General features: G+C 46.3%; 1 protein-coding gene across 2 annotated transcripts in view; it reads right to left on the bottom strand.

The window, feature by feature from the left end:
* Positions 1-240: 240 nt before the first annotated feature.
* LOC119379449 (protein l(2)37Cc) overlaps positions 241-11,907 on the bottom strand; it is a 183,134-nt gene continuing 171,467 nt past the window's right edge. For both annotated transcript variants that reach the window (XM_037648753.1, XM_037648754.2), the window contains exon 6: positions 241-597. In XM_037648753.1, coding sequence (XP_037504681.1) covers positions 289-597 — 309 coding nt within the window. In that variant the 3' untranslated portion in view covers positions 241-288. The remainder of the gene's footprint in view (positions 598-11,907) is intronic.

Here is an 11,907-nt window from a genome sequence, read left to right as displayed (position 1 = left end):
CAACCAAAAATTTGTTTAAATCATCGAGAGTCCACTGCACTCTCACGCCGGAGCAGCACCTGCTTACATAGCCACGCGTGCCACCTTGCTCACAGTCGGCTGCTATGAGGACAGTAAAAAATCAAATACAATTCAGGGATCGAATTCACAAAGATTTTAGTTCATAAGTAGTGCTTATAATTGGCGTTGTCTGAAACTTCTTGAGAACAGTTGTACCATAAAAAGTTGTAAGCTGCCCACAAAGCTTTATAGCATCCCTTTAATTTCATCTGTAAAAAGCACCACGACCTACTGCGGCAGGCTGAGCAGTGTGCTCTGTCCTGCGGGAAGATAGACAACGTTGCGCGAGCGCGACAGCTGGTACGAAATGTCCTCGGCCGCTTCGAGCCGCCGAAGTTCAACCAACGCGTCGCCAGCTTCGCCAAAGGCCTTGGCAAGCAGAGCTGCTGCCTGCGAGTCACCCTCTGCTGTGATCACAGCCGCCTTCTTGTGCTGCTCGGCCTTCTCAACCAGGAAACGGGCCCGCTCAGCCTCTTGTTGGGCCACCTGCTTCATTTCGACTGCCTGCGTGAACTCCTTGCCAAAGGTCAGGTGCGTCTGCAAAACAATTGTGCATTACAAAGGAGTTATGCGCACAAAACTACCAACCCCGAAAGTCTGAGGAAAATACTGAAATCCCATTTAATTGTTCAAAAAAAATTTTTTTTGTAGGTGCAATCCACAACAAAGGTACAACAAACTTATTAGACATTTTATTTTGATGTTAACTATAACAGCTTTGAAGCACCTGAGAAAATCTTCCTCAAAAAACCTGTTCGTGGCACTTGGCCATGCAAATATGAGCACACCTTGAAGCTTCTCTCTTATCGTCATAGTGTAGCGCGACGACAAAAAATAGAACAGACACGTAGACACAAAACACAGGCACTACTAACAACGTTCACGGAAAGACAATTAGAAAGAGAATCTGTAAACAAGACTTTTAGGTGCTAAATCAACAGACGTAGCGAGAAGCACACCGAGCGGCAACTTTATTGAAAAAGAAAGATGGGGTGTGGTGCCATTTATACTCCATTTCATACATCAGGTGCGATGCTGTGGAAGCCAACGTTGGTAGAAGCTATGCAAGAAATTCGGTCAGCAAAATGTGTAAGTGCGCGCGTCTCGTGCTTAGACTTAGTCATCGTATAAACTTGGCCTCCGTGATTGGTTCCAGCAGCGTGCTAACAGAAGTAATCACGGAGGGCATGATACGAAAATGAAGAGACGCTAAGCAATCCATAAAAACCTATTGACAACCGTATAAATAACAGGTTTGTTAATTTCTAAGGCACAAAGAGTCATTTATTACTCAGTCTAAAGACGAAAAAAGAAATCATATTACAGGTGGTAAAAACATTGAACTATTTCTTGGTGCAAACACATCTGCTGCGAAGAGTCTCGCTCGCTTCCTTCAACGTTTCTAGAACCAGGCTTTCATAGCGTTGCACCTGATGCGTGAGGTAGCACTGCAGGTTTATCTTTGCTCGTCAAGGTGTTCGTCAATCAAGTGCATCTCAGTATCGTAGATAGTGTGACTGAGGTATCACTCACACACGTGGTGCCTTTCTTTTTAATGAAGCGTGCCTCTAATGAGCCGTTTTGTTGCCACTCCTGCCAAGTATGATAGCACGCGTAAAGAATGGTTCGTACGCGCAGGCACTGCAATGTGCGCTAAGATGCACACCATCCAAATCCTTTAAAGGGGTCGTGAAAAGAAAATGAAACTGCCCGGTTGCAATTTTCACTGCTTCAATAGACCTTATTCAAGCACACGAGCGCCACCAACGGGCACTCAAGCGCTCATGGGAAAAGTGTGTACGCAGCAGTCGCCACACCGAGCGCGCGGGCCACACGCTTTAGCTTTCCGCTTACGCCGTGCCAGCACTTGTCAGATCAAGTGAATGCGACAAGGTGTAACATATTACTGCGTAAATCAGTTGTCAACTTCTCTGTTCAACTACGACGGCCTCTCTACGATTTCCATCTTTAATCTAAATCTACGTCCTTTAGATGTAGGTTATTCTCGCGTCGCAGTGGCCACTGTCATTGAACGTTTAAAGAAGTCGGGTTTGTAAAGTCCAAGCATGGTTGTAGAAATTTGATAGGAAGAAACATGTCGTATAAGTATTCCTAACATTCATTGCATATCTCACAGGCTAGGTAAGATTTGTGCCGCTGTGCAGAGAAAGAATGAGCGAGTAATAGACAGGATGCAGACCGACATTTGTGTCGTAAAACACACCAACGATTTCACTGACTGCCGTACAGGTGTGGTGTATAAGGTTCCTTTTAGCTGCGGCCGCTTCTTCGTAGGACAGACGGGCCGCTGTGTTAGAGATTATTGGAACATAAGAGCTCGCTAACCGGAGGCTCACCTCCTAATCTTTCTTTACATTGCCGAGAATGTAAGTGCACGTCAAAGTTCGATGAATGCGCAGTTTTGTACCGGCACAGGAATGAAGAAACACGTTCAATGATTGAGGCATGGCATATCGATAGCAGTGATAGCGCATGCGTGAGTTTATTTGGTGGAGAAGAAGAAATGAAATGCCTTAAGAGTTATCTGTCATGTAGACCCCCACACGTGCCGGATTGATAGGTTCGCCTATTGCACCGGCATGCACAGATAAGATTTCGTTTTTTTTTTTTTTCGCCGTGTTGCGCCTTTGCAGCTGTTAGTCGGCGTCTGTGGTGTCTTGACTTCTTTCTTGTGTCCGTGTTTGCACGCCCTGTCTTTTAGAATAAATTTGGTGTTCCAGCTCATATTTAATACATCTTGACGATATCAGCACGCGATAATACGCATGCTGGTTAACTGCTACATCCGATGCATATCCATTCGGTAATACCGACAATGCACTGTGTTAATCCTTTCGCATTTCATGCGTAGAGATACGTGCAGATGCGTCCGGATGCGTGCAGTATTTACGGCGTAAGAATAGTCAAGAAGCGGCGACGTGTTCTTTTCGTTTCGTGGTCCCACCAATATCACGGCGCCAACAAGCAGCAGGCAGGCGAACAGCCGGCTCGTTCGGGGTACACACTTTTCCCATAGTGCTCCGTGCGCCCGCGGGGCACTCTGGGATTGCTTGAAAATGGTCACACTGGGCATGCCCATTCCTAAACATTTGAGTGCAATATTCAGTCTATATTTAATAACGCACGTGTGAAATCCTAAAACAACGATGTGGCTGCCGGCATAGGCACTAACCAGTGACGTCTGAAGGCATTTGAAACTCTAAACATGCCGTTAAACTTCGCTTGCTCTAAAATAATACAGAGATGGAAGTGGCTTTCGGCATTTTGGAGCAGCTTTTGGAGCAGAAAAAATAGGAGTTTGGAGCAAAAACATGTCTGATCCCTCTGTCATAGGAATCGGTATGACACGAAAGTGAAAAGTGTCTTCAGAGACGTAGTTGAGCGTTTGTTGTGCCTTCTTTCGCCCCAAGGGCGAAGGAATGAATGCTATAGCAACAAGTTGTAATGTCACGCGAAGAACGGCAAGCAGGTTGAAACTTGCAACGCGCAGCTCAAGCAGAAAGGACGCAGGGAACGAACATACACAGGATGAGCGCGAGTTGTGACTTATTTCTGTGTGAGCAGCGCGCTCCTTTCGCAAAAGCAGCCGCTGCAGTGAGCGAAGCAACCTTCGTGCTCTCAACGCACACTTGCGGTGAGAGCACAAGACGTAGAAACCACCGCAGTCGCGAGATAAGGCACGAGCGACCACGCCCTGTAGAGGCGCACACCCAGCGCAACGCGTGGGACGATGACCTTTAAAGCGCGCCCTTCGAGCCCTTCGCGCCGTCTTGCTAGTGATAACGATAACACGCTGATGTGCCACCTATCTCCGAGTACCGCCACCGGCAAATGGTGTATATACTAAATAGCTTGCCGTTAGTGTTGCGGAGAACGTGCCGTCTGTGGCCGAATCGTTTCGCGCCGCGCGCTGCGGAGCGAGGAGTCGTTAGTTCGACTCCCGGTGACGGAACTTTTTCTTCTGGTTTTTTCTTTGCCATCTGTTAGTCTTTATATTTTGCAACGTCATATCCGTGACGGAAATAAGTCAGTGGAGCCGTGGTGGACACCGGCATAAAACACACTTTCGTCTTAAAATTAGTGCCTTTTGAGCAGAAAAACTTTTTCCTCGTAGCAAGGAAACTATGGTTTGGAGCAATCTCACCACAACAGGTAGGTAGCAATATGTGCATGGAACACGACAAATAAAACATGTGCGTTTTAAAAATACGTGCACTTATTATTGATCATATATTGCCCTTTAAAATCTACCAAATACAAAATGAACACATTCACGGAACACATAATATTTGCAGAATGCGTGCCTTTTTTGCATTATCAGGTATCATTTTACGATTATCACAGTGTAATACGATCACAGGAAAACTCTCACACGAGTCTTTAAACAAAGTACTTGAGCTCTAAGAAACATAACTAAACATCATAGCAAAATTCACAAGCAAACCTCTTAACTGAGATCAGTTCTATGGGCACGCACCACTTTTCTTTTTCTTTGAACCTTCAAGCTTGCGAAGACTGCTTGCCTGCCCCTCCATGCATAATGCTCAATGTCATCAAACTTCTTGGCTAGCACCTTCTTAGCAGAATCAATATCTATTTCTATATTTTGCTGCTCATCCGCTTTGATTTCATCGGAGTCTTGGTGAATATTAAGCTTCGCTTTTTGGGCTGCGAGTTCACATTCTGCAGACACATGTTCCTGGCACCTTTTAAACGAGCTCTTTGCAGTTTTGGCCATATCAGGCTTCAGAGGAACAGCTGAGGGACCTTGTCCATCAGTAGCACGCAAGCCATTTAAGCTTGAAATTGAAAGGTTACTCCGCTCATGGAGAAGGCGCCGATTTTCGCTGAATCCTCTTTCAATGTCAGCATACTATGCGCAAGAGACAGCCTAGCTTTAACAAATTTCACTGTTCGGGGGTACTTGGGACCACCGTCGTTTGACAAGAGGCTGAATACGCGTTGCCAAGCATTGTCGAGACGCTCATGTGGATTACAGGGAAACTCTTTAGTGAAGATGGGCGCTAGTTCATCAATCAGTGCTGACACTTCCCGAGTGCCACAGTGGAGCTCTCCTCCTTCACAGCACTTGAGTGAAGGCTCTTAAAGGGACCGACAACCAATTTTTTATCGTGCCCATTTTCTTTAGCGCAACGGAAAGCTTACCAGTGAGAGTGTCTAATCACGGAACGGTAACGTGGAAAACGCCGTGAAACATTTGTAATCAGAATCTTTCAATCTGCGGCGAATATGAAGTCGTAAACACAAGTGACAACCCATGCTGCAAACAGTGGGCGCGACAGCGGTTCATGTTCGAGCGCGGCGGTTTGCTGCGCATGCGTGCACTCCGCGCGCATGCGCCGCGACTCGACATGTTCCACTGGTTACCGCGAAGGCAGCGCCGTTTCTCACCGTGCAACTCCTTTTACCTCGCAAGCAGCACAAAATAGAGCAGAGGTAGATAATAATATACATACTCTAATTTTCAGGACATGTTATGGTACGCATGACAGCATGAGACTACGTGACTACGTACAGAAAAAAGTGATTGACGCCATAATCCAGCTTCAAGACTCTTCCGTTAGGCTGCGCGACATACCGATTCTTGTTACTTTTAAACACGATTTAAAAATATAAATCCTACTGACAACGCGAAAAGGATGCTGGAACTGTCACTATATTTTACTGTCTTTTCATTTTTATCAGGATCTAATCACACGTTGTGACCAGTTGTCGGTCCCTTTAAGATCTTAAGCACCTGATGGCCAAAGGGTAGCCTTGAAAGCAGATACTTCGCAACCTTAATATAAAAGCTATGTGCACTTAGTCTACACATCTTCTCTTCGGGTGTGACCTAAGAATTAATGGCGTTTTCGGTGTCTGCACCACCTGCTTCCAGTTCGCAGAAAACTCTACATCAAGGGATTGATGTTCACCTCCTGCGATGTCCCTGTATGCACCAATCAGTAGAAAATGTCCCAAAATTCTTGTCACAAGCTTGACCATTTCTTCATATAAAACATGCCGCAGTGGCTCATTTCGTTGAAATAACGTCAAGAATTCAACAAACACATCTGCGGAATTTCACAAAAAGATTGACTTGGGAAGCAAGTCCTTTTTCATTAGATTTTCTTTGAGGCGCCTGTATATATTGTCACCTTTTTGATTGGGCACCTAGAACTGTCTCGACTGCTTCGAGCTGTTCGACCCAAACTGAACTCAGTGTCAGCCATCATGAGCTCACATGCCGCAAAATAACATTTTCAGGCAAGCCCAGGAATCTCTTTGTTGCCTTCAGTGTAGCACTTTGAACAGTTGGGTTTTTGAAAAAGTGATACATGCCAAGCAACGTTGATTCTATGGTATCACCACATACTTCGAGACCTTCCGCAAATGCGCTGTGCAGTTTGCGCAAACTGCACTCACTCAAAAATGGATTCGCATCTTCTTTGAAGCGTTTTTTCAAACTTCGCATGACACTGGGCCCGACACTGCAAAAGCATAGCATCCTTCTGGGAGGCAAATCTTGCAGGGCTTCTTTGATGTGTGCCAGCAAGATTCCCGATGTTGCAGAGCCCAAGTGAAATGAGCACAATTGTTCAACGACAACACACTTCTGCGTGTTGGCAGCGTTGTTCTGTGAGCAGTGTTTCGTCAATTTGAATTGTGTGTGTGGCTTGTTTAGTTCATCTGTGATTGCTTCCTTAAAATACGGGCCTAAGCTATTGGAAATTATATATGAAAGCTTCTTCCTACCACACTAGAACTCTTTGGAGATTTTAGAGTCTGGGAACATTAATGGCATCATCTTTGTGGCTGCATCCCCGTATGTATAAGGGATCCAAGACAACGCCACTCCAAGAGCAAAAAAAGTCTCCGCTCGAGCAGCACAGTCTGCCTCCAAGAGTCCCGATCCAGTTGACAAGCATGACTCCAGCTGAACTTTCTTTGAAGTTGGCTTCTTTAGGACCCCAAAAGCATCTCTCTGTTAATTGCACAATTCAATGTGGCGCTTATCGGCAGCATGACCTTGATGGCTGTTACGCCATGCTGTACACAGTTTATGATAGTGTTGCAGAACACTTCTCCTTGTCTGCGCCAAACGGAGATGACGTCACCGTTAAAATTCATCTCCTTGAGCACTTGGGCTTTGACGAACTGAAAGATGTTCCCCCCAGATTACACAAACTTCGGTTAGTTAGTTATGTTGGGTTTAGTGGTGCAAAACCAACTAAGGCTATGCTGCGCCAGCCACATGGTGAAAGGAAAAAAGGAGAGAAAAAGAAAGCGTCTCTAGTTAGCTCAGCATACATTGGCTGTGAAGGTTTAATTAAAAAACTATTTTCTCTAAGAGTAAATCCGTCAGTCAGAGAAAATTGTGCCTCGTCTTACAAGTGATTTTTTCTATACAATGGTCATGAGTATGAATGTGTGGTTAGCGATGACTAATGGAATAAAATGAATAATGTTGTGCGGCTGTAGAGAGACCTAAAAACATTCGCGTAATGTATATACTTTTAAAATTATGGACATGATACGTGGGGTGGTCAATGGGCATGGTCTGTGCGTGAGGTGATTTGGTCAAAAAATGTAAGGGAATCGCTCCAGCACTCTCGCCTCACCTGTGTCCTTGTGTGCAAGGGCCAGGAGGCAAGTGCTGTGTTCAAAAGAAGCTGACACAGCACTAACCTCTCGCAAGAGGCAGTGCTGTGGCCACACAGGTTCGTGAATCTTGCAGATCTGTACCGTACAACTACGATTGCGTGCTTATTATAACTTATTTAGAAATTTGGTGTCATCCAGGAAGTTGACAACGTCAGTTAGTGTCACAAATTAGCGGGTTATAAAGCGCGCGCGAGGCCGCTTTCAAACTGCTACGAGACAGAACGGCGCGAACCGCTCGCCAAGAAGCGCGAAAAGACGAAAAAACAAGCATCAAAAGACGCCGGCGCGCCGCATCCTCCTCACCCAATCGAGCCAGGCGCAGACGACGCGATCAAACGCCCGGCAAATCCTGGATGTTTCGAGAAGGAAGGGGTGACGCATCCGCGAGCGATGCCGCCGCGATTCGAACCTACGAGAAAGCTCTCGCCCTTTCCCCAGGCTTAACTGTATTACGCGCCGGAGAACACTCCCGACGCTTCTAGAAACCGGGGGAGAAGGGATAAAAGCGTGCGACGACGAGCAGTCAGGAGGGCAGGGAGTGCTGCAGACAGGAGAAAGTCAGCGAAGGAGTGAGCGAGTCAGTCGGCCCGGTGATGGTGAAGTTACGCTAAGTGTGGCTCAGTTAGCCAAAGAAGACGTGTTTATGATGGTGTGCGGTCGGCCGATCGTCAATTTGGAAGAATTGGATGACGACGCCGTGTGAGCCGTGACAAGTCACGACGACGGTTGAGCTACGACGATCAACGCTGGAGCTGGCGTGAGTGTTTCCTTGAAGAGAAGCATTCAATTACCGTCCAAGTATTGCGGACTGGATACGCCATTGTACATTCAGGACTTTAACGGTCATTGAATAGTTGTAATGCATGCGATTGCATTTGTAGCGTGTGATCTGTTTGTTTAGCTCCCGTTATGTAAACACCATCTGAATTATATTGTGAAGTTGTAACTGGTACCAGCCGAGTGTGCACGTGTTTGTGTTATTTGTATTGCCTTAACTGAGAATATATTTCGTTTTCGTTTGTGTTATCGACTCTCGGCTCTGACTCGGTCTTTGGACCACAACCGGCGTTCGCTGGCGCACCAAAGGACCAACCCTAAATTGTCCGCGCTTTCGTGGTGCGTTTTCGGAGGGCCGTGACGCCAGCCCTTAGAATCCGCCCGGCGATTGCCGTCCCCATTAACGGGATTAGTGACAGGGGTATCAGCGCATCATCTCCTAGAATGAACATGGGGTGACGTAGAATGCATAACTTGTACAACGCGTAAAAATGTTTTCTTCGATGTGCTTCCAAATGTGGGCATGTAAGTAAAATGTGCAACACTGTTAGCGGTCCATCGCATTTATCACATGTTGGCTGTTCTTGTTTCAACAAGTAATTATGGGTGATGTGCGTGTGACCAATTCGAAGACGGCACAGGATTACTTCGATAAAACGTTCTTGGTGGTAACATGACTTCCATTCACTTAGGAATGGCTTGATTAGTTGGAGTTTATTGTTGCCTGTCATATTCCATTCCCGTTGCCATTTAGATGTTAGCGCTGTACGAATTGTGCAGATACTATCCCTAACAGAAACATTTACTTGCGAGATACTAAAGTTATTTGCTGCTGTTGCACACTGATCTGCCCTTTCATTTCCGGGTATCCCGACGTGACTTGGGACCCAGCAGAACCGGATATTCTGTCCTTCACTTAGACGCGATAATATGTTTAAAATGTCACCAATGAAGGGTTCATATTGAGAGAGTATATGGAGGGCCTTGAATGCACTCAAGGAATCCGTAAAAAGTATTGTTTTCTGGTATCTAGCGCTTTCAATTCTTTGTACTGCCATCCACAAGGCATAACACTCAGCGGTAAAAACTGAAACAAACTGTGGTAATCTGACTGTTTCTTCCCATGCACCTTGGACGACACTGCTACCGACATAGCTAGCCGTCTTGGAGCCATCTGTGTAAAATTCTTTGTATGTATTGTACCTTTCTTGAAAACAAAGCGAAATTCTTGTAATACAGTAGAACCCCGCTGATACGTTTTTGAAGGGACCGTAGGAAATAAACGTAAGAGACGGGAAACGCAAGAGCCGAAAAACAGGAAAAACGACAAAATATTTAGTGGTACAGAATTTTATTTCAATGCTTATGAGCAGCACGAAAATTGGCGCGCTCAGCCACGATCTAGTCGACGGATAGAAACGCGGAGCTGGGGACGGCCTCATCCACAGAAATGTAATCAACGTATGTGATTTTTTTAACACCAACAGCTGTAGGCATGAAAGAACTAAGCACACGCAATCACGACCAGCGCGGCGAGTCCAACCGCGAACCGCGCGCACGACCATGCGAGCTCCAACCAGCTCGAACTCCTCCCGTCCTCCGACAAATAACGATGATGATGAGTCTACGCCAACGCGATGGCAGAAGTGAGTGCCAATCTCAAAGGCCTTGCTTTCGCAAGCAATTACATCATAGACGCCATGCTTATAAAATACAAATCTCAAAGGCTATGCTTTTGTCAATAGTAAATGCCTATCTCGAAGTAAAGTCCCTGAAACTTCGTAAAGTAGCGACACTTTCCTCCTCCGCTCGCGTTCCTCCTCGTTCTCCTCTCCTTCGCACTCTCTTTTCGAGCATGGCGCCACCTACCTTGCTCCCGCGTCGCAGACGACGCTTTGCAAAGAGAGCGCTTGCTTGCCAGGCGGAGCGCTTTAAGCATTCGCACTAGCCGTCTAGCTCTTTGTATCCTTTTTTTTTTTAAAATTATACGTTGTTTAGGAGATGTTAGGACACGTTTGTAAAGGACATGTGTGATGTTGAACGTTAATGTCCCGCTCTACATGAAGCCTTCTGAAACCTACACGTTGTACACGTCGTCCTCGCGAGGCGAATTCACCGCGCATACCAATGACGCAGTGAAGCTGCCAGTACGTACTAGAGGTAGCCGTTCCGAAGTATCGGTTGGGTAATAATAGTTAATGCCGCTATACGTGCCTGTATTATGTAGCACTGTACACTGCAATACAAAAGGGTGTATTTGAGGCATCTCTTTCCCACAAAACAATATCTATAGCATCTGGCTCACTTGTTTTTTTTTTTTCTTTTTCAGCAAATCTCTGCGCTCGCTATTTCCTGTTAACTGTTTAGCAACCTCACAAAAAGGGTGTGCTATGGGGCGTATTTCTGTCCCGAAACAATAACCATCAATCTCGCGTGTCTTTCCTTGCATTATCGCCGGGCGCGCCGTACTTCCAGGTCACGAATGGCGTGCGTGTTAATAAAAAGCATCCTTGATAGGAAAGTGCCGAGCGCCGAGTTTTCAAGAGAGGAAGCGCAAACTAGCCAGAGGACGGTTATTGGTGAGGGGCAAGAAGACTCCACAAAAAGTGCGGACAGTTTTTAGAGTGCAAGAAACACATGGGCAATGGGTGTTGTCTGTATTAAGAGTGGCGACAATTATTTATTTAGAAAATGACTGTCAGTGCAAGCAGCAGCTCGGAGCTTCATTCAAAGAAGAATGCGCCAGAAGGCGTACATCATTTCCAGTCGATACATTTAGATAGCGTTGGTTGATTCGTTAAGAGATTAGACGCACCAACCATGTGCGCAAGTGTGCCTCGTAGACGTACTTGACATACGAACTATACTCGCTGCTCAACGAACGAGCAAGCGAACGAATAAACTAGCCTGCCACCGTAAACGTTTCCTTCGCGAGAGCTCCACTCGCGGATATTAATATGATTTGGGGTTTTACGTCCCATTACCACGATATGATTATGCGAGACGCCGTAGTGGCGGGCTCTGGAAATTTTGACCATCTGATGTTCTTTAACCAACACCGAAATCGCACGGCACACTGGCTTCAAGCTATTCGCCTCCATCGAAATGTGACCGCCGCGGTCGGTCGCGACCTTCGGGTCAGTAGCCGAGCACCGCAACCTCTGCTCCACCGCGGCGGAAAGCCACTCGCGGATTTAAACCTCCACACGAAATGGCACGTAAACCTTCGCGCTAAATAACACGTGTACGTGAGGTTCCTAAACGATGAATGCACCCTGCGACTCGGTTGGACACGCACGCTTTGCCTACCTACCTTCTATCGCAAGTCCACCGGCGGATCTGTCGGCGTCAAAGAGCCAGAGAAAGCTATTTGCTTCGGGGAAA

Source organism: Rhipicephalus sanguineus, chromosome 1 (assembly GCF_013339695.2).
Source record: "Rhipicephalus sanguineus isolate Rsan-2018 chromosome 1, BIME_Rsan_1.4, whole genome shotgun sequence".
In the NCBI taxonomy this organism is placed as follows: domain Eukaryota; kingdom Metazoa; phylum Arthropoda; class Arachnida; order Ixodida; family Ixodidae; genus Rhipicephalus; species Rhipicephalus sanguineus.
This window is presented reverse-complemented; position numbering and strand designations above follow the sequence as displayed.